This window comes from Sminthopsis crassicaudata, chromosome 1 (assembly GCF_048593235.1).
Source record: "Sminthopsis crassicaudata isolate SCR6 chromosome 1, ASM4859323v1, whole genome shotgun sequence".
Taxonomy (NCBI): domain Eukaryota; kingdom Metazoa; phylum Chordata; class Mammalia; order Dasyuromorphia; family Dasyuridae; genus Sminthopsis; species Sminthopsis crassicaudata.
Window position 1 is genome coordinate 571174525 of NC_133617.1, and position 24646 is coordinate 571199170.

General features: G+C 32.2%; 1 protein-coding gene across 2 annotated transcripts in view; it reads left to right on the top strand.

Moving 5' to 3' along the window:
• Positions 1–24646, top strand: part of EDIL3 (EGF like repeats and discoidin domains 3) — a 685096-nt gene that overhangs the window by 431855 nt on the left and 228595 nt on the right. For both annotated transcript variants that reach the window (XM_074282146.1, XM_074282145.1), the window contains one exon: positions 7314–7495. In XM_074282146.1, coding sequence (XP_074138247.1) covers positions 7314–7495 — 182 coding nt within the window. The remainder of the gene's footprint in view (positions 1–7313; positions 7496–24646) is intronic.

Genomic DNA, 24646 nt, shown 5'->3' on the forward strand with positions numbered 1-24646 from the left:
CTCTAATTTATAAGAAATCAAGCCATTCTCCAATTGATAAATGGTCAAAGGACATGAACAGACAATTCTCAAAGAAATTGAAAGTATTTCTAGCCATATGAAACGATGCTCCAAGTCATTATTAACCAAAGAAATGCAGATTAAGACATCTCTGAGATACTACTACACACTTCTCAGTTTGGCTAGGATGACAGGAAAAAATAATGCTGAATGTTGGAGGGGATGTAGGAAAACTAGGACACTGATATATTATTGGTGGAATTGTGGATACATCCAGTGATTCTGGAGAGCAATTTGGAACTATGCTCAAAAAGTTATGAAACGGTGCATACTCTTTGTTCCAGCAGTATTACTACTGGGCTTATCTCCCAAAGAGATCTTAAAGAAGGGAAAGAGACCTGTATGTTCAAGAATGTTGGTGGCAGCCCTCTTTGTAGTTGTCAGAAACTAGAAACTGAGTAGATACCCATTAATTGGGAATGGCTGAATAAATTGTTGCATATGAATGTTCTGGAATATTATTGTTCTGTAAGAAATGACCAACAGGATGATTTCAGAAAAGCCCAGAGAGACTTACAATACTATATGATGATCAATTCTGATGGACATGGCTCTCTTCAACAATAAGATGAACCAAATCAGTTCCATTTGTTCAATAATGAATAGAACCAACTATACCCCAGTGAAAGAACTCTGGGAAATGAGTGTGAACTACGATGTAGTATTTCGAATCCCTCTGTTTTTGTCTGTTTGCATTTTTTATTTACGTCTCAGGTTAATTTCACATTATTTCAAAGTCTAATTCTTCTTGTGCAGCAAAATAACTGTTTGGATATGTATACAAATATTGTATTTAACATATACTTTAACATATTTACATGTATTGGTCTACTTGCCATCTGGGGGAAAGAGTGGGGGGAAGGATGGGAAAAGTTGGAACAGAAGGTTTTGCAAGAATCAATGCTGAAAAATTACTCATGCATATATCTTGTAAATAGAAAGCTATAATTAAAAAATAAATATTAATTTTTTTCAAGCTAAATCTTTTTTTCCCTTCAAATCCACTTCTTAGTATGTGAGACAAATGTTTTTTTTTTTCATTATCTATGATTTTGTTGTTTCCCAGATTCTTCTAATTTCCCCCACCCTGTTAAGTTATTTTTTATTGTTGAAAATCAAGTCCCACTCAGCAGATCTTGACCTTATGGAATATAAGTTTGACTCAAAATTGTATATGCTGGACAAGACAAAGCTTCTAGTTGGCATAAGAGAGTAAAGCTACTAACTAAGGATGAACCTTGTAAAAAGGCAGATTCATCTTCATGACTGTGGCTATCAACCAGTATAATGCCCTTGACCAGAAGAAGGCATTTTCCTATCAAGAGAGTATTCTTACAAAGGGTGGATCTTGAATATAGCGTAGAATGAACAGTTTAAACTATATGACATCTGAGGTTCCTTATAGTCTTCACATTCTGTGATGCTGTCTTACATATCATCATGCTAAGGGCTAAGGCAGAAAATGTATTCAATCAAACTGCAGCTAGAGACTACTGTCATTGTTCTTTCTTGAAGAATTTGTAGTTCTGCACTTGAGTATATATATATATATATATATATATATATATATATATATATATATATATATATATGTGTGTGTGTGTGTGTGTGTGTGTGTGTGTGTGTGTATGAAACTTCCCTAGGTATTTCAAAAATTGAAATAAATGAACTTTTACCTTACTAAGTATTCTAGGCATATTCTAAGCGGACCCATTAATACAACTTATAAATATCAGGAACATGGCATTATGCACAAGTCTCATATAAGATCTAAAAATAATTTCTATTTTTAGGAAAATATTAGCATTAGAATTTCTTGAGTTTAACTTTTATTAAATTTTCAAATACAACATGTGTTTATGTTTCTTTTTTTAAACAAAAGTCTAATGAGGAAAACCAAATGGCTTTCTTATTCAAAGACTTCAAAAGTGTTCTTGCCAAAGTGTTCACTAGCTCTATTGAAATGATGCAACCGCTATTGCTCCTTACATTTTTTGGTCTTACAATTTGATCAAATCAATGATTAAATAATTTATACTTTTATAAGAAACATTTATTTGACTATTGTTACATTTCATAGGCAGATAGATGCTATTATTGATAGAGTGCCAGGCCTAGAATCAAGAATATTTGAGTTCAAATATGGCTTCAGACACGTTATACCTGTGTGACCCTGAACAAGTCACTTTACTTTGTTTCCCTTAGTTCTTCATCTGCAAAATTATGCAATTATGCAAGCAACCATAATATCTTTTCCAGGAAAACATCCAATGGGATCAAAAGAGTGCCAGGCCTAGAATCAAGAATATTTGAGTTCAAATATGGCTTCAGACACGTTATACCTGTGTGACCCTGAACAAGTCACTTTACTTTGTTTCCCTTAGTTCTTCATCTGCAAAATTATGCAATTATGCAAGCAACCATAATATCTTTTCCAGGAAAACATCCAATGGGATCAAAAATAGTCAGAAATTATTGAATAACAACAAAATAATTCATATTTCTACATTAGGTTATAAGCTTTCTAAATGTGGAAACTATGTTGCTTTTCATCTTTGTATTCCTATGCTGATCATAATACTTTGCATGCAGTAGGTAACTTTATTTTGCTTAAACAGAATTGTGACTTTATTAATTATTAGTAAGTATGTTTAAGACTTTTTATCATTTTTATTATAATAGTAAGGTTGATAATTTTCTTCAAGCATTTGTTGTCTTCTGGTTAAAAAGATATCTTTAGGCTCAGTCTTTTAAAGGCCTCAAAACTGGCAAAGCTTCTTAAATTGTGCGTCATAACCTCATGTGAGGTAGCATACTGTATGTTGTGATTGTGAAATTATGATTTATTATCAGTAAATGTTTGATTTGTATACCTATTTTATATGTCTATATATCCAAGGTCATGTCAAAATTTCTCAGGCAAAAAGGGGTCATGAGTGGAAAAAAATTAATCCTTGATCTATACCATTAACACTTATATGAATAATTATTGTAAGATAACTGTTCTCCTTTTTGAATTCTTTAATATTATTCCTATTTCCTCATGTAGTACATGTCACACAGCAGAATCTGTGATGAAGTAGCTCCACTGATACTGAAATAAATTCAAGTATTTGTTATAGTAATCTTAACACATTTCCATTTTTTCCCTTTTTCCCCCTTCTTTATTTCTACCTTAAATGTCCTCAGTACCAACAGGGTTAATAAATATTTTCTCCAAGCTCTATTAACTTCATGTTCCCTCCCTTGATTCTTGCTCATTCATAAGATACTACTTATCAGGTATTTTTTTCTATGTAATATTTTAGAAATAAATTGATATTTTACACTAGCACTTTACTATTAAAGCTACATGTTTGCTAGGGAGATAAGTTTTTACTTGTTGAGGCATTTTTTTCAGTTTGTTTAGCCTTCTTATTGTGAAACTTACATAGTCTAAGCTTCCTTAGAAAATGATAATATATATTAATGTCACTTTGTGAATCTATATTTCCCCATTATCAAAAGTGTATCTAAATATGTTGGGTTAGAGTTAGATTAATTGTGTGAGACACATCACTATTATTTCTTCTAGAAGGATACTTCAAATCTCAATGAAAGTATGAGAAAATAAAAGAAAGTTTCACAAACAATATCTAACCATATCTCTAAAATCATAGTTTGCTGGAAAAAAATTGAAGCATATAAAATATCACTCTATTTATGATTTATCCACTATGAAAAGCACTGCATTCAGCAGAAGAAAATGTTGCCTTTAAAGCTCTATTTCAACAATATGTCTTTATGTTAAATCGTTAAAAAAGATTCTTTGAAGGAGATGTTTGTTTGCAGACCCTGTGGATATTAATACCATATGGACTATAAAAAATGGAAAAATATAGTTGCTTAGGTGCTTATCATCATCAACATATGTATAGTGAAAATAGGTGAAGTATTCCAGATTTTCCTGTTGATCAATAGCATTGTACTTATTAAATTAAACTCCAAGAAATTCCAGGGCTTCTTAAGTCAGATCTTTAATCATATAAGAGTTTCTTCTAATTATTAATATAGGAAAAACAAAGTGGAAGAAGAATGCTAATTATTCAGACATGCATTTAAATGGACAATTCACAGCATTGGTTCTTTTTTTTTCCTAGATAATTTTTATTATTAACATATATGTTTTTATTATTTATTATTTTTTATTATTTTACATGTTAAATATATGTTAAATATACTATACATAAACATATTTTCACAATTATCTTGCTGCATAAGAAAGATTGGATCAAAAAAGAAAGAAAATGAATAAGAAAACAAAATGCAAACAACAAAAAGAGTGAGAGTCTTATGTTATGATCTACATTCAGTTCCCACAGTCCTCTCTATGAGTGTAGATAACTCTTTTCATCACTAGGTTATTGAAATTGCCTCAATTATCTCATTTTTGGAAAGAGCCATGTCCAACAGAATTGATCATCATATATTATCGTTGTTGCTGTGTACAATGATCTCCTGGTTCTGCTCATTTCACTTAGCATTAGTTCATGTAAGTCTCTCCACGCTTCTCTAAAATCATATTGTTGATCTTTTCTTATAGAACAAAAAGATTCCATAATATTCATGTATCATACCTTGTTCAACCATTCTTCAAATGATGGGCATCCACTCAGTTTTCAGTTTCTTGCCATTACAAAAAGAACTGCCACAAACATTTTTGCATTCCCTCCTTTAAGATCTCTTTTGGATATAGGCCCAATGGAAACATAGCACAGCATTGATTCTTAAGATAATACATAGACATCTTTACCCCTTAACACTGTATAAGTTGAGCAGATACTGTAGATGGATAACAATCTAGTCTCTTAATCAAATAGAAGGAAGACCAGGGCTTAACTTGCTTTTGGAAAATTAGGCATTGCTTTTAGTTAATCCAGACTTTCACTCTGAAGTAAACTATTTTTTTTTTTGAATATCAAGTTTCATCTAGTGATACTCTATGGCTATAAGTCATAAAAATCTATGGTGTCTAAAGAATTATAAAATTGTACTTCACCTAAAAAATAAAAAAGGCACATGTTGGGCATGAATAGGTCCTAATCTATTTTCAGTGAAGAACTACAAAAGAGAAGTAGCATACATGATATCAATAGATATCACTAGAGAGAAGTATAAGTAAGAAACAAGGTGAGCTTACATGCTTTAATCAAACCTATGAACTGCCAGGAGATCCAAAGGATGGCCCTAGTGGGTTGTGTTGACAATCTTATGAAGGATTAAGAGTGTGTGTATGCATGTGCATCCCTGTGTGTCTGTGTCTCTGTGTGTAGGATTAAAAATGAACAAAACAGACAGAATGAATAGTTTGAACTATGCACTGTTTAAGACAATGCTCATATCTATGAAGTCACAGAACCATCAAAATATCGGTCAAATTATCATTAATATCTGTCATTTCATTTTAAGTACGTTTTTGAAAGGCCACAAAACAAATGTTGACAGCACTATACTCATTGAGACTAAGGAAAAACACATATATTCAACATTATTTTGTTTCTTTTATGAATGGAAACAAATTAGTTGCAAAGAGAAAAAAAAAATTCCCTAATGATAATGGCCTACATGGTGGTCCCATGCTTGCACTTTTGAACACAATTATTTTGGCTTTATATTTGCTAACAGTCTTTATAGTCTGAAAAAAGTCTATCACTGATATTAACTCAAAATGTCTCAATAATAGTCAATGATCATCTTAAATTGTAAGGATAACTTATAATAGTGATAATGAAATACTCTCCTAGAAGCTCCAATTTCTCATATTAAACATGAGATTCAAGTTAGCAAATATTTTTTTTGTCTATGGAAATAGCAATGGAAAATTTAATCTGCTTAGTATCTATTTCTTCATGAAAAAGGAAAAATTCCTTGTCACTTATCTTTAATTCAGGTATCTTCTAAGTTTGTTTTCTTCCATTTATATGGCTTTAAAAGGAAAACCTAACTGCTACTCTGAAATTTTACTTTAAAAGTAAGTATTTAAAATATTTTCTGTTACAATACTTTGAGTGTTTAAAAAGATATTTTGCCATTCATAACTATTTTAGGAAATTAAAAATCTGATCTGAGTTAAAACTGTTTTATTTCAAGAAACAGAATGTATTTTTGAGCAGTAGGAATGATCACTTAGGATTCTAAATGTTTATGGTAAATTTTTGGATTATTTATCTTGATCAAATTTCTAAATCATAAATTTAAGGAGAAATAAATTAGGAAATAGAAGAATTTGTGAATTGTTGCCTGATCAAAGAAAAGTGAAAAACAATACTTTTTTTTCCCTGTCAAAGATCATAGAACTCTGGATACAGAAGGAGCCACAGATGTTCAATAAGATATCTAATTTGGAGGGGTGCTATATTTACTTTATTGATATTGCATGGTTTATTTGTCACACATCCTCAGCCATAAAATAAGGGATAAGGAGAGGAAAGTTGTAGTCTGTGGTCTCTGAAATGCCTTCTAACTTTATACCCCTGAACATGTCAGAAAATCAATAAATGCTATAGGTTGCAAGAGGAGAGACTGACAGGATCTGGAGTACTAATTTAAAGGAATCTTCAAGGATTTAAGAAGCCTTGTGATTAGAATGAAACATTTAATGACTCCCATTCACTCAGAAAACATAAATCTGATCATGTCACACTCATATTCCTACTCAAAAAATTAGAAAAAAAAGCCTCTGGTGGTTTAAAATGCCCTGTTTGGATTCAAACTCTTTATAACGTAAATCTGTCCTATCTTGCCAATCTTCTTATACCTTGTTCCCCAAAATATATTCTTCAAGCCAGTTATACTTGTCTCTTGATTTTTCCATGATTAAGACATACTATTATTTAAGTATAGTATTCTCTCTGGCTGCCCCCAAATTACTAGATGGTCCTTCTCTGCTTTGACCAATGACTTCCCTAGTTTCCTAAACTCCAACTAAAATCCTGTCCTTGAGAGGAATCTTAATTCTAGTGCCTTCTCTCTATTAATTATTTCCTAATTATGCTATATATAATTTGCTTTTTATATTTTTTTCATATTGTTTCCCCCCATTATATCTTAAACATCTTGAGAAATTCATTTTTGCTTTCTTTTCCATCCGTGGCATTTAGCACAGTGGCTAGTCAACAGTGTGTGATTAATCAATGTTTATTGATTGCTTATTAATTTGAGAATAAAGTTTTATTTGATATGAGCTCACATGTTCCCTTGACTTTTATTTCTAGAATGCTCTGGTCCCTTGGGAATTGAAGGAGGTATCATATCCAACCAGCAAATCACAGCTTCATCAACCCACCGAGCACTTTTTGGGCTGCAAAAATGGTACCCTTACTATGCACGACTTAACAAGAAGGGGCTTGTAAATGCCTGGACCGCTGCAGAAAATGACAGGTGGCCCTGGATTCAGGTAATAGATGGAATTGTGGAAAGAAAGAAATAAACATTGCAAAAATCAATTGACAAAGTAATTTTGGAATCGTGAAGACAAGTGATAAGCTAATAGAATGTCTTTTATTCACTGTCATAAACAAAAGGGAAATATTTAGTTTGGAGGTGACATTTACTTTAACCTTTCTAACATGAAGATATTACTTGAATGTGTGAAGTTACCTTCTGTGCAAATTTCTATTGAAGGCATTTAAAGACATTAGAACCTTCAATGCTTAGGAATCAGGTTATTGAAGATACATTAGCAGAAAGATTGCTTTTTTATCCCAGCCATTCATTAGTGTTCATTAGTGCCATGTTAACATTTAACATTGATATTTGCTGTTGGACAACTTCTGACAATTCAAAAGAATACAGATTATCTGTATTCCTTCTTTTTCTTTGAAGTAGTATAATATGCAAAAAAGAAATTTTGAATGATATGTTATCAAGCCCATAACCTGAATCCATACAGAAATTCTGTTTAAATAGCTAGTATTTCATTTGTGGGATTTCTTTTATTCTCACATCAGAACAACTATGGTACAAAAAAGTAGGGGCAATTTGCTAAAAGTATCACACTTTGTCATCATTCCAGCACTGTATTTCTTGATCTTTTTTGAGATTCATTAAGCAGGTAGTTTGGGGTAAAAGATATTACACCAAACTTGGCATTAAAATCATAATTATTAATAACAATGGCTGGTAGGTGATACAGTGGATAGAATGTTGGGCGTGGGATCAGGAAGACTCATCTTCCTGAGTTTAAATTTGGCTTCAGAAACTGTGAGCAAGTCACTTAACTCTGTTTGCTTCAGATCCTCATCTATAATATGAGCTACAGAAGGAAATGGCAAACCATTCTAGTTGTCAAGGAAAAAAAAAAATGTGTCATGAAGAATTGGAGATGAATAAAGCAACTCAATAACAACAACAAACATAATAATAATGATGATAACTAACAATTACATAATGCTTAGTATGTATGAGAGGCACAATTAAGTGCTCTACATTGTCTTAATTAATCCTTAACAACAGCCTTGATGGATTATTATTATCCCCATTTTGTAGATAAGGAGACTTAGGCAAAGAGGATAAGTGACTTGTCTGGGGTCAAATAGATAGTGTCTAAAATCAAATTTGAATGCAGGACTTTCTAATTTCAGGTAAGACCTGGTTTTTAAGCCCAGGTCTCTCACTTTCCTAGCTGTGTGCAGTTTTTAACCTCACTTAGCAAGATTACTCTTATCTTTAAAATGACAATGACAGTTCATTACATAGGATTTAGAGTTTGAGAATCATTCAATCCATCTCCTTTATTTTAAAAATCAAGAAACTGAGGTCCTGAGATATGAAATGATTTTCCAAATATTAAGCAACTAGTAATTGGCAAGATTAGGAGTCTAACTTGGGTCTTCTTTCTTTGCATTGCCAAGCTGCTTCTTACCCCATAGAGTTTTATGAGAATCAAATGAAATAATAATATAAAAAGAAAATGAGATCTTTCCCAGCACTGTGCTGTACAAATATGAGCTATTATTGATGTTGTCTATTACATTGTCTTCTCCATATATAACTTGACCCTCTGTTAATTTTTCTCCATAGACTTTTAAAAGGCTTGTATAGATAATATCAAGTTGTTGCTGCCAGATAAGCAGTGGGAATGCTTTTATTTTGTTAATATGAAAAATGTATACAAAATAAACAACATGAAATGTCCTCTGTTCAGTATATGAAACTAGGGCCTCTTCCAGACTGCCTTTCTGTCTGATATATACTCAAATACTATGAAAACTATCCTTAAACATTTTGTAATCTGTGAATCTTTATCATATGTTATTATATGTGAAAAGCAGTGTAGACAGTTGGCTAGAGGTTCCCAAGTTTCCCCCTCTGACACACTGGTTACATGAATATTAGCAAGTAAGTTAATTTTTCAACGTTTTCAGGTAAACTTTTGATACTATAACATGCAGAACAAAGAACAACCTGCATTTTTAATGGAGAGATTTTCCTTGATGACTGTTTCTAACCAATGAAATCACAAATGGAAGACTAACCTTTTGTGTGTTCACCCATATATTAAATTTCTGTATAATGTATATATAGTATGTGTTTGTTTCTATTTGAGTGCATAATATTTAAAATTTAGTGAATTATTCATTTAAAAAAATTTAAATAGGATTTGTCCATTTACATCCCCAAGAACATGTAAAAAATAAAAGTAAGCTAATGGCAAGGATAGTCTAGTTGTATTCCAAAGGTACATGTATCCTGGGGAGTTAGGGAGAGTATCCAATTAGTAATCATGAAAATCAAAAAGGTATATTTCACTAATTAAAAGAGAAGTCCCAAGATAATGTTTCTCCACCATTGTCTTTTTGCAACAAATTTTATTAAAAACTACAGCTTTAATATTAGCCAAATTACTCATAGCTTTTAATTTCACTGAGAATTTCTTCTCTGAACAAAAAAAGAACCAAAACTTAAATCACAGAATCACAGATTTTGATCTGGAAGACACCAAAAAGATGACTGAGTCTACTTCTTATTTAGAGAGATAAGGAAGTAAGGCTGAAAGAGTAATGAATGACTTGTTCAGATTTCCATTGCTGATACATATCTAAGGTAATATTTGAACTTCATTCTCTGAACTTGTCTCTAAGCCCAGTCTTCTATCTGCTGTGAGAGCTAGCACATAAATATAGATTGCAGAAAATAGGTGGTTATTTGGTTTCTGCACAGATTTACATTAGAAAAACCTTCGTAACAATTAGAATTGTACGTCTAACTAGAAGACTGAAATTTGTTCCAGGAACACATGAAACAACTGGAATATAGTTCAAATTTTCCTTTATTTCCCTCCCCTCCTATTTTTGTCCTCGTTCTAATGTATACTTTAGGAACGTTGTCTTCTACCAAAGGCTGAAATAGTGACAATGCTTTGAGTCTGATTGTTTAATTACTGCTAGTGGTACATTTGAAGTCTAAATTAACACTTTTGTTTTATGACTTAGAATCATGAAATAATTTCTCCTTCTTATACCACTTGTTTGTTTTGTTAGTTAAAATATGACAGTTTATTCTGTGATAAATAGTGAGTAAGACTGACTCATTAGATGAGATTCCATGTTTATGGAATGAACACAGAAGAAAATGCATAGTACATTTATCTCTTCCACATTGAATAGCTTAGGAGAGAGGTGCCCTTGTTATCTGAAAAGTCTACATAAATTTTTTCAGTCCTTCCTTCACATCAGAGAAGAAGTCTGAATTTTGTTCTTTTTATTTTAGGGTGTATTTATAACACTTGTAAAAATCAATTAAGTATTAGTTACAGGCTCTGTGTCACCTATTAATCTTTACATATTATATGCAGTTTCCACAAACTCCTCCCAAATTCCCTCTTATTTTTTTTTCTTTTTCCAAATACATGTATGAGCTTTCAATATGCATTTTTGTAAGACTTTGTGTTCTAAATTTTCCCTCACGTTTTTTATCTCTCCCTTCCCCACGACAATAAGAAATCTGATATTGGTTAGATATATGCAGTTGCTTTAAACATATTTCCATATTTTTCATGTTGTGTAAGAAAAATCAGATGAAAGGGGGAAAAACATAAGAAAGAGAAAACAAACAGGTTGAAAATATTATGTTTTAATCCACATTCAGTCTCCATGGTTTCTCTCTCTCTGGATGCTACTGGCATTTTCCATCCCATGTCTACTGAAATTGCCTTGAATCACTGCATTGTTGAAAAGAATAGAGTCCATCAAAGTTGATTATTAAATAATCTTGTTATTACTGTGTACAATGTTCTTCTAGTTCTGCTTACTTCATCCAGAAGCAGTTACCTACTGAAGGTCTTTAGAAGCTTTTGAGCTAATTTTTTAGCTGACCTGTGATATATCAAAACCCTAATAGGAAAAGACATGTTTTGGATGGAATAATTGCATACATTTAATAAAGGCAGAAGAGCAGTAGTTTTAGAGATGCTATATCTTTTGAATTTTCTTGCAATAATTTTGTTAAATATATTCAACTTTTAATCTTCAGTGCTTAAAATTTGTTCATTCAAGAATTTTGGTGGACCTAGATGATTAAAATGATCTTGTTATTTGAACATTTTAAAAATAATTTTGAAATGAAAAGTTAAAATAAGGAAAATAGTAACTACTTTCAAAAAGAAAATTTTTGTACTAGGAGATTCTTTGAATTCTAATCATGTCACAACTTTTCTGTGTTTGAGCATTCCCTTTGTCACTTAATTCTTTTATTTATATGCAGTCTTTCAAATGAAAGGTTTGAGTATTTTGCTTATAACTCACTTATAATGAGCAGTTTCCCCCTAATCTTCCAGGTGTATGACACACATGAACTAATTAGTATGCACCTTCTTTTTCTTCCTTGTCTTGATGAAATGAAAATTGAAACTGCCATTTTAAATTAATGCTCTCAGCATGTAATTAGTGATGGTACTACAATATCTGTAATTGGTTTGAGATTTAAGGGGTCAGTGACAATTTTTTTAAACAGTTTAAAAATAAAACACTCTTTCTCTTTAAAGTTTGTCTAACTTTTGATTTTTTTTTCCTTCACTATATAGTTTTTCAAATGCTAGAAAACAGATTGGTAATCCAGCCTATCAGGAATTATTTCTAACTAAAATGTTAAACTTTCCACATATCTAGAAGCATAGCTTTTGTGAACTTGACATAAAACTGTGAAGTGCCACTAAAATTATCCAGTATTATTTGCTAACTGATTGATTTATTTTAAAGATAAATTAGTGCGACTTTTTTTGTTTGTAATTATTATTTCTTTTTTGGTGTGTTAGAGATTTGCCCTTGAAACCAGGTGTCTCCAAGTAGTGAAGCCACTGATATATACTGGCTACATAATCCTAGGCAAGTTATTCAACCTCTCTATTTTCTCAAAGCCTCTTTATAACAATAAATTACAGAGATGGTACCTACCAATATCTGTAGTCACCAATACAGATGAAATCTTATATATATATATATATATATATATACATATATATATATATGTATATATATATATATATATATATTTCCCTTAAATATAATGTTTTATAGCACATCAAATGCTAATAGCTAAAGTTTTTGTTTTGCTCACATATAGTCAGACTCTATTCATGAATCAGTTGACTCAGTCAATGCTAAAAAGAACAGATCATTTTATGTCTATGGCTTAAAGGAAAATGAAAAAAGAAAGGTCATCTTAAATAACTTGAGTCATTCAAAGATATCAAAGACAAATATCAGGACAAACATAGGAGAAGTATGATAAGAGGCAGAATGGGATGTTGGATAGAGAACTAGGTCTTTGTAACAGACAGATCTGAGTTCACATATAACCTCTGACACATACTGGTTGTAATCATAAGCAAATTATTTAATTTAAAGCCTTACAAGTAGATAAATAGATATATGGATAAATAGACAGACAGAAAGTCAAATAGATAACCAGAAATACAAACAAGATCTTACTATGTCCTATATACTTTGTAAAGTACTGGGGATATAATGTAAGCAAAAGAATAACAAAGTGATCTCTATTTTCAAGGAGAAGACATTCAAAGGGAGAAGACAACACATTAAAGGGAACTAAATATGGGTGTGAAAGCCTGTGGGCCGGGTGTCAAAAAAGTCCAGAGAGTAAGGAATGGAACCATTGATGAAATGAACTTGGCTGGTGATCTCACCATTCAGAAGAGGGCAACAAGGAAGAGACATCTTTAGAGTAAAAATAAAGAAGTGGAGAAATCCAGAAGTTAGAGTACAGAGCAAAGTGGAAGACACAGAAGGAAAGCATTAAAAATGGTACATTGATTGATCTTCTCCCTAAGAGATCTTTTCATCAGTGAAGTCATAAATCTGGAATAATAGTAACAGTAAAAGTCCCAAACCAGCACAAACACACAGCAAAACACTGTACCTAACAACCCCTTAACTTTTGGACAGGAAGACTTCCTTTGAATCAGTGCTTGGGAGGAGAAAAGAAACTGTACAATTTTAAGCAAGAACCTTTTACACTGATGAAATGTGGATGGTCTACTTATAATGGTCTTAGACTCCTGGATTTCTGTTGGAAGATAACTCAGCAAAGTCTAGGTACTAAAAGCTAAAAAAAAATCAAGAAATTTAGGTAAGGAAGCAACTCAGTTTAGTAGGTTTGATTCATTTCCCCTTAAGTCAAAGGGAGGGCTATATCAAGGGTTGCTGGAGCTCATTCAAATCAACATTCTTTTTTTTTTTAATTTAGAATTTTTTTTTCCACAGTATATATGCATGAGTAATTTTTTTATAACATTATCCCTTGTATTCATTTTTCCAAATTATCCCCCCTCCCTCCATTCCCTCCCCCCCCCCATGACAGGCAATCCCATACATTTTACATGTGTTACAATATAACCTAGATACAATATATGTGTGTAAATCCAATTTTCTTGTTGCACATTAAGTATTAGATTCTGAAGGTATAAGTAACCTGGGTAGATAGACAGTAGTGCTAAAAATTTACATTCACTTCCCAGTGTTCCTTCTCTGGGTGTAGTTATTTCTGTCCATCATTGATCAACTGGAAGTGAGTTGGATCTTCTTTATGTTGAAGATATCCACTTCCATCAGAATACATCTTCATACAATGTTGAAGTGTACAGTGATCTTCTGGTTCTATTCATTTCACTCAGCATCAGTTGATGTAAGTATATCCAAGCCTCTCTATTCCTCCTGCTAATCATTTTTTACAGAGTAATAATATTCCATAACCTTCATATACCATAATTTACCCAACAATTCTCCAATTGATGGACATCCATTCATCTTCCAGTTTCTAGCTACAACAAAAAGAGCTGCCACAAACATTTTGGCACATACATGTCCCTTTCCCTTCTTTAGTATTTCTTTGGAATGTAAGCCCAATAGCAGCAATGCTGGTTCAAAGGGTATGTACAGTTTGATAACTTTTTGGGCATAGTTCCAAATTGCTCTCCAGAATGTCTGGATTCTTTCACAACTCCACCAACAATGTATCAGTGTCCCAGTTTTCCCACATCCCCTCCAACATTCATCATTATTTGTTCCTCTCCTCTTAGCCAATCTGACAGGTGTGTAGTGGTATCTCAGAGTTGTCTTAATTTGCATTTCTCTGATCAGTAGTGATTTGGAACACTCTTTCATGTGAGTGGATATAGTTTCAATTTCTTCCTCTGAGGATTGTCTGTTCATATCCTTTGACCATTTGTCAATTGGAGAATGGTTTGATTTCTTATAAATTAGGGTCAGTTCTCTATATATTTTGGAAATGAGACCTTTGTCAGAACCTTTAACTTTAAAAATATTTTCCCAATTTGTTACTTCCCTTCTAATCTTCTTTGCATTAGTATTGTTTGTACAGAAACGTTTTAGTTTGATGTAATCAAAATCTTCTATTTTGTGATCAATAATGATCTCTAGTTCTTCTCTAGTCATAAATTCCTTCCTCTTCTACAGGTCTGAGAGGTAGACTATCCTCTATTACTCTAATCTATTTATGATCTGATTTTTTATGCCTAAATCATGGACCCATTTTTATCTTATCTTGGTATATGGTGTTAAGTGTGGATCCATATCTAATTTCTGCCATACTAATTTCCAGTTGTCCCAACAGTTTTTTCCAAATAATGAATTTTTATCCCTAATGTTGGTATCTTTGGGTTTGTCAAAGATTAGATTGCTATAGATGTACGCTTTTTTGACCTTTGTATCTAATCTGTTCCACTGTTCTAATGGTCTATTTCTTAGCCAATACCAAATGGTTTTGGTGACTGCTGCTATATAATATAGCTTCAGATCAGGTACACTTAGACCACCTTCCTCTGACTTTTTTTTCATTAGTTCCCTTGCAATTCTCGACCTTTTATTCTTCCATATGAATTTTGTTGTTATTTTTTCTAGGTCATTAAAATAGTTTATTGGGAGTCTGATTGGTATAGCACTAAATAAATAGATTAGTTTGGGGAGTATTATCATCTTTATTGTATTCGCTTGGCCTATCCAAGAGCACTGGAATGTCTTTCCAATTATTTAAATCTGACTTTATTTTTGTGGCAAGTGTTTTGTAATTTTTCTCATATAATTCCTGACTATTCTTTGGTAGATGGATTCCCAAATACTTTATACTCTCAACATTTGTTTGGAATGGAATTTCTCTTTGTATCTCTTGCTGTTGCATTTTGTTGGTGATATATAAAAATGCTGAGGATTTATGTGGATTTATTTTGTATCCTGCCACTTTGCTAAAATTCTGAATTATTTCTAATAGCTTTTTAGCAGAGTCTTTGGGGTTCTCTAAGTATACCATCGTGTCATCTGCAAAGAGTGATAGTTTGATTTCCTCATTTCCTACTCTAATTCCTTGAATCTCTTTCTCGGCTCTTATTGCCGAGGCTAGAGTTTCTAGTACTATATTGAATAGTAATGGTGATAGTGGGCAAACTTGTTTCACTCCTGATCTTACTTGGAAAGGTTGCAGTTTATTTCTATTGTATATTATGCTTACTGACAGTCGTAAATATATACTCCTGATTATTCTAAGGAATAGTCCGTTTATTCCTATACTCTCAAGAGTTTTTAGTAGGAACGGATGTTGGATTTTGTCAAATGCTTTTTCTGCATCTATTGAGATGATCATATGTTTTTTATTAATTTGATTATTAATATGGTAAATTATACTAATAGTTTTCCTAATATTAAACCAGCCCTGCATTCCTGGTATAAATCCTACTTGATCATAGTGTATTATCCTGGGGATGATTTTCTGAAGTCTTTTTGCTAATACCTTATTTAAGATTTTAGCATCAATATTAATTAAGGAAATTGGTCTATAATTTTCTTTCTCAGTTTTCGATCGACCCGTTTTAGGTATTAGTACCATGTCTGTGTCATAAAAGGAGTTTGGTAGGACTCCTTCATCCTCTATTTTTTCAAATAGTTTATATAGCATTTTGACTAATTGTTCTTTAAATGTTTGGTAGAATTCACATGTAAATCCATCTGGTGCTGGGGATTTTTTCCTGGCAAGTTGATTAATAGCTTGTTATATTTCTTTTTCTGAAATGGGACTATTTAAGCAATTTATCTCCTCCACTTTTAATCTAGGAAGCCTATATTTTTGGAGGAAGTCATCCATTTCACTTAAGTTATCAAATTTACTGGCATAAAGTTGGGCAAAGTAACTCCTTATTATTTCTCTAATTTCCTCTTCATTGGTAGAAAGATCCCCCTTTTCATTTATAAGACTAACATTTTGATTTTCCTCTTTCTTTTTTTCTGATCAGATTTACCAAAGGTTTATCTATTTTATTGGCTTTTTCATAAAACTAACTCTTGGTTTTATTTATTAATTCAATAGTTTGTTTTTTTTTTTTTTTTTACTTTCAATATTATTGATTTCTCTTTTTAATTTTTGTATTTCAAGTTTAATTTTTGGTTGGGGGTTTTTAATTTGGTCTTTTTCTAGCTTTTTAAGTTGCAGGCCAATTCGTTAACCTTCCCTTTCTCTATTTTCTTTAAATAAGCCTCTAAAGATATAAAATTTCCCCTTATTACTGCTTTAGCTGTATCCCATAGATTTTGGTATGATGTCTCATCGTTCTCATTATCTTGGGTGAAATTATTAATTGTTTCTATAATTTGCTGTTTTCACTCAGTCATTCTTTAAGATGAGATTATTCAGTTTCCAATTACTTTTTGGTCTATTTGCCCCTAACTTCTTACTGAATGTAGCTTTTATTGCATTGTGATCTGAGAAGAAGGCATTTATTATTTCTGCCTTCCTACATTTAATTTTGAGATCTTTATTTCCTAATATATGGTCAATTTTTGTATAGGATCCATGAACTGCTCAGAAGAAAGTATATTCCTTTCAATTGCCATTCAGTTTTCTCCAAAGGTCTATCATACCTAGTTTTTCTAATGTTCTATTTACTTTTTTAATTTCTTTCCTGTTTGTTTTGTGGTTTGATTTGTCTAAATCTGAGAATGCAAGGTTGAGATCTCCCACTATTATAGTTTTACTGTCTATTTCCTCTTGCAATTCTCTTAACTTTCCTTTAGAAAGTTAGAGGCTATACCACTTTGTGCATATATGTTTAGTATTGATATGGCTTCATTATTTATGCTACCTTTCAGCAGGATATAGTTTCCTTCCTTATCTCTTTTAATTAGATCAACCTCAGCTTTTGCTTGATCTGAGATAAGGATAGCTACCCCTGCTTTTTTGGCTTTACCTGAAGCATAATAGGCTCTGTTCCAACCTTTTACTTTTACTCTGTATGTATCTCCCTGCTTTAAGTGTGTTTCCTGTAAACAACATATTGTAGGGTTCTGATTTTTGATCCAGTCTGCTATCTGTTTCAGTTTGAAGGGAGCATTCATCCCATTCACATTTACAGTTAAAATTACTAATTCTGTATTTCCTGCCATCATATTATCCCCAGATTATGCTTTTTCCCTTGACCCCCCAAACTCCTTCCCCAATATTTAATTTATAGATCCCCCCTGGTGATGTGCAGCCCTCCCTTTTTTTAGTATCCCTCCCCCCTCCCTCCAAGTCTCTTCCCTTATTCTCCTTTTCCGTTTTGCTCTCCCCCCTTTTAATGAGGTGAGAGAGAATTTTCTGAAAAACAAATATGTCAATTATTTACTCTTTGAGCCTCTTCTGATGAGAGTAAGATTCACACATTGTTTCTCCCCCTCTCTAAATTCCCTCAGATATGGTGTATTTTCTATGACTCTTCCTGGGATGTAGTTTCCCTCTTTTTATCACTCCTTCCCCTTTTTTCTGATACTACCCCCTTCCCTTTACTACACCCCCCCTTTTTTATCTCAGTAAAATCAAATTATCCATGAGTACTTTCTATATATCCACAACAGAGGTACAGTTCTCAAGGGTTCTGTGTACCTTTTTCTGTTTCTCTTCAGTCTTGTGGATGTAGATCAAATTTTTTGTTTAAGTCTGTTTTTTTTTTTTTTTTTTTCTTAGAAACATATAGAATTCCTCTATTTCATTGAATGACCATCTTCTTCCATGGAAAAAGATGCTAAACTTATCTGGGTAGTATATTCTTGGTTGCAATCCTTGATCTTTTGCCTTTCAGAATATCAGGTTCCAGGCCCTTCTATCTTTTAATGTGGAGGCAGCCAGATCTTGTGTGACCATTATTGTGGCACTTTGTTATTTAAATTGTTTTTTTCTAGCTGCTTGCAAGATTTTCTCCTGTGTGTGGTAATTCTGCAGATTAGCCACAATATTCCGTGGTGTTCTTTTTTTAGGGTCTATTTCAGAAGGAGTTCGATGAATTCTTTCAACATCTATTTTCCCTTCTGTTTCTATTATCTCTGGACAGTTCTTTTTGATGATTTCCTGTAAAATAGAATCTAGGCTCTTTTTTTGGTCATAGTTTTCGGGAAGTCCAATGATCCTCAGATTATCTCTCCTAGATCTATTTTCCAGGTCTATAGATTTTCCCAGTAAGTATTTGATGTTATTCTCCAGCTTTTCTTTTTTTTTTTTTTTTTTGACTGATTCTTGGGTTCTCAATGAATCATTCATTTCTATTTGTTCCATCCTGAATTTTAAGGAGTTATTTTCTTCATTCACAGTTTTTAGTTCTTTTTGTATATGCCCAATTTCGTTTTTAAATGAGTTATTTTCTCTATTGAATTTTTTTCCATTTCCCTAATTTTTTTAAAGAATTATTTTCTTTTTCCAATTCAGAAATCCTATTTTCTTGAGACTTTTTTATCTTTTCCAATTCAGAAATCCTACTTTCCTGTGATTTTTTAACATTTTCTAATTCGCAAATTTTGTTTCCCTGAATCTCCTGTGAATTCTTTATTTTTTCCAACTCCAATTTCAGAACGTTGTTATTCTCTATCATAGTTTCTCTTTCCTTTCCCCATTTTTCTTCAAACTCTCTTAATTTTTTAATAGTCTCTTCTAGGAGAGAGTTATGTGATGGGGGGCAGGAATTGTTCCCTTTTAGGCTGTTATCTGCTGACTCTCTGCTGTTAACTTCCTCGGGGTTGGATACCTGCTTTTTCTCTGTGTAGAAAGAATCGATCATTTTTCTTGGTTCTTTATTCATATTTAAAAAATATTTTGGTGTCTGTCCCTGGGGTAGGAAATTATTTATTTATTTCTTTACCAGCTTCCTCCCAGACCGGATGGATGCAGCGGCTCCTGTGCCTGAGCTAAGAGAGAGCTCTGGGAGAGAGTTCCCCTCCCTCTCCCTGGAAGTGCCTCAGAGGTGATTAGCAGGGAAATGCTTTGAGGGCACTGTGTGTCCTAGTGACTTTCCTGAGGTTTAAGACTGAACAGTAAAGGTGACACAAAGCCCAGCCTATGTGTCCCAGTGGCGCGTGGATGTCAGCAGCTGATGTGAAAAGCCGCTGCGCTCAAACTAGAAGTGTCTGCCCTGAAACCATGGTACCTATTTCAAAGGTTCCTCTTCTCTGAGACTTCCGGGGCTGAGTTCCACAGCCTCCAGCCGAGGAAGGCACTATGTGTTATATTGGGCCGCGTCCACTCACTTTTCAATCTCTTAACTACCCCCAGGTGAAAGCCCGGACAGCCTAAGTCGGCCACACCCACAGTGCTGAGATCTGTTGAGTCACTTCCAGATTGGGGTGGTTTTAATATCTGGCTTTATATTTTAAAGTGGATTGATTTCTCTTCTGAACTGCTGTTTTATAAGCAGAGAAGAGCTAACAGCCTGTGCCAGATTCTTCTATCTCAGTGGCTTCTCTGATCCCAGAGCCCTCCCCAGCCCAATCGGCACAGTGTGCCACCACCCAATCATCTGTGCTGGCCTTTCTTCTTCCTCCCCTGGGAACCGACCTTTTCTGTTGAAACTCCAGTTTCTCTTCAGCTGGTAAGTTGTGCTTCCAGTCCTTGTGGTTTCTATCAGTCCAGCGTTATTTTTGAGGCTGATTTAACTAATTGGTATTGAGGGAAGAAGGGAGCTCACAAAATCACGTCTTCTCTGCCATCTTGGCTCTGCCCCAGGTCAAATCAACTTTCAAGAGCTGATTGTTAAATTTTTAATATGAACACTTATATCTGAGTAACTGAAAAATGCTACAAATCAGTCCCTTATTGATTGATCAACTCTATATTTAATAAAGTGATGGAGAAAATAATTTAATATAGATTAAACTTATAAGTATGTTGAGCCTTTTTAAAAAGAGGGAATTTCAAGTAACATGAAATGTATGGTAATATATAATATTGATAATATATAATATAGTATGGTAATAATATAATAGCAATTTTCTGAAATGATCAGCTGTAAATGAGTTTGCTATTCTCAGTAGTATAATCATCTATGACTACTCTGAAGGACTTATGGTGAAATATCCTATTCAGAGAAGGAATTAGTTGAATGCAGATTGAAGTATTTTCAAAAAAAATATTAAAAAGAGAAAGTTCCTTGTTAAATATTTACTAGCTTACCTATAGATGTACTTTTCAGTTGGGAGAAATTAGAAATTTCTGAGCTAGAATAGGAAATTCCAGAAATTAAGAATGGGAGATGAGTTTTATAGAAGAGGAAGGACAAAAAAGGAGACAATATCAAGTATGATCTATGTAACAAGTAGGGAATAGATTAATTGAACAGAACAAGAATAGATCTGCAAAGAAACATTGTTGTTTAGTTTGTTATTTTTTTAGATAATACATGCACTTTAGAAAATAGGAAGTCTTGCACCAAGAATATATTAGCTTGGAACTATGATAATTATGTTTATCCCACAATAATCATTTTATTTAGACTGTGGCTACCTTATATAAATTAGAGAATATAATACTTATTTATTTTTTAATGAATCTATTTCTTAAAATGACAAGACAAATCAATTTTTCTTAATACTTTTTCCTTTCATAAAAATCTTTAAGCTGCAGTACTCCCTTCTCTTGGGAGAGAGTTTTTTGTTTTTTTTTTTAATTGTTCTTCTTGTTATGTTCTTTGCTATTTAAAATATGTTAATTGGGACCATTTTCTTTCTTTTTTTTTTTTTTTTTTTTTTTTTTTTTTTTTTTTTTAAGGCTCTGCATATCCCACTTCTTCCCCTGATGTTGGAAGGTGCCTCTCAAAAGTAGTACCTACAATTTGTCTTAATCAGATCTAATTATGCCAAAGTTAGTCTACAAGTGGTGATTTATAAATGTCCTCATAAAGCTTACCTAGCATCATAATTTAAGCACTACTGGAGAAACTTCTGAGTTAATTGTATAGTTGTAACCTTACAAAAGCATAAATATTTAATTATCACATAACTTTAGGATCTATATAATGTGGTAGAGATGAATGAGCAATAGATTTGGAGCTGGATAACTTATATCCTGGCACTCTGACTTGATATGCCATATTTAACAAGTTGTTTCACATATTTGTGGTTCATTTTTCCCATCTGCAAAAGGAAAGGGTTGACTTAGATTATCTAGAAGTTTCCCATAGCTATGATCCTATGTCTTTTATACCTTGGTACACAACTGAAGGAATTAAACACACCCACACACAGCTACACACACACACATACACACAAACACACACACACTTACTAAGTGTATAAAATACACATGTTGTTATCTAAGCTTTGGGGATAGAAATGTAAAAAAAATAAGCAAATAGAAAAGATCATTTTGGTCATTTAAATTTATTTATTTTATATTTTAAATTTCATCAGTAATATCTAAAGCCATTTTTATATTTCTCTTTATAATTTGGAGTTCTGGATTCTTTTCTTTATACCCATCCAAGTTCCATTAAAAAAAGCATATTTGAAGTTATGTAAAATAATGAAAAACACTTTAATAATTGCTTTTTTATTTTCAAAATACATGCAAAGGTTTCAACATCCATCCTTGTAAAATAATGTATTCCAAATGTTTCTCCCTCTCCCTTCCCCCAGACAGCAAAAATCCAATATAAATTAATTAATAAATTTATTTATTTTTTATTTAAATTATTATATATAAATTATATTATATATAATATATATATTTAAATTATTATATATAAATTATATTATATATAAATTATTATAAATTGTTTAATAAATTAATTTAATAAATTAATAAAATACGTGTAATTCGTATAAACATTTCCACATTTATGACACTGCACAAGAAAAATCAGATCCAAAAGTAAAAAAAAAAAAAAAAAAGCATAAGAAAAAAGCTAGTTAAAAACAGAAAAAGCTGAAAATATTATGTTGTGATCCACATTCAGTATCCGTAGTCTTCTCATAGTTCTCTTCTTGGATATAGATAGCTCTCTGTATCACAAGTCCATTGGAATTGGCCTAAGTGACCTCATTATTAAAAAGAGCCAACTGATGGACAACCACTCAGTTTCCAATTCCTCACCAAAAATAAAATAAAATAAAAGTTGATGCAAACATTTTTTTATATCTGTGGGTCCTTTCCACTTTTTTATGATCTCTTTGGGATACTAAACCAATAGAGTTACTTCTGGATCAAAGGGTATGCACAATTTGATAATCCTTTGGGTATAGTTCCAAATTGTGCTACAGAAAAGTTGGATCAGTTCACAACTCCACCAACAATGTATTAATATCCTGTTTTCCCACATCCCCTCAAACATTTACCATTATCTGTCATCTTAGCTAATCTGAGAAGTGTAGTAGTACTTCAGTATTGTCTTAATTTGTATTTATTTAATCAATAGTGATTTTGAACATGTTTTCATATGACTAATTTCTTCACCTGAAAATTGTGTGTTCATATCATTTGACCACTTATGAATTGGAGAATGGCTTATATTCTTAAAAATTTGAGTAAATTCTCTATATATTTTAGAAATGAGGCCTTTATCTGAGCCTCTGATTATAATTTTTTTTCACAATTTTCTCCTTCCCTTCTAATCTTGGATGAATTAATTTTGTTTGTATTAAAGTTTATAATATAGTTTCAGGTACTGCTAGGCTATCTTCATTTGCATTTTTGTCATTAATTCCTTTGAAATTCTTGAACTTTTGTTTTTTTTCCATATAAATTTTGTTATTATTTTTCTACCTCTATAAGGTAATTTCTTGGCCTTTTGATTGGTATGGCACTGAAAAATAGACTAATTTACATAGAATTATCATTCTTTTTTTTTACTATATAAGCTTGACCTACAATTGAAGACTTGATATTCTTCCAATTGTTTAGTTCTAACTTAAAATGTGTGGAATGTGTTTTGTAATCATATTTATATAGTTTCTGACTTTGGCTTGACTGGTAGACTCCCAAATATTATACATTATTTATAGATATTTTAAATGAAATTTCTCTTTTTTATCTTTTGTTGCTGGATTTTGTTGATAATCTATAGAAATGCCATTGATTTATGTATATTTATTTTGTATCCTGCAACTACTTAAGAGTAGTGAATTGTTTCTAGTAGTTTTTTTAGTTGATTCCCTAGGATTCTCTGAGACCATACCATCATATCTTCATATCATCTGCAAAGAGTGATGTTTTGTTTCCTCCAAATTTTTAAATTTCATTTTCTTCTCTTATTGCTAAAGCTACAATTCTGAATGTAACCCTAAATATTAATGATAATAGTGGACATTCCTTGTTGCAACACTGATCTTACTGGGAATGCTTCTAGTTTATCTCCACTTAACAGATAATATTTGCTGATGGTTTTAGATAGATGATAGTTACCATTTTATGGAGAATACCATCTTTCTTATGTTCTCTAGTGCTTATAATAGAAATGGGTATTGGATTTTGTCAAATGCTTTTTTTTGTATCTTTTGAGATAATCATATTATTTCTGTTAGTTTGGTTATTTATATAGTCAATTATGCTAATAGCTTTCCTAATATTGAGCTAGCCCTGCACTACTACTTGGCCATAGTGTATTATCATGATGATAAATCAGTGTAATTTCTTTGTTAATATATTATTTAATTTTTTTGAAATAAGGAAAGTGGTTTATAATTTTCCTTCTCTGTTTTAACCCTACCTGGTTTAGGTATCAGCACCATATCTGTGCCATAAAAAGTATTTGGTAGGACTCTTTGTTCCCTATTTTTTCCATATAGTT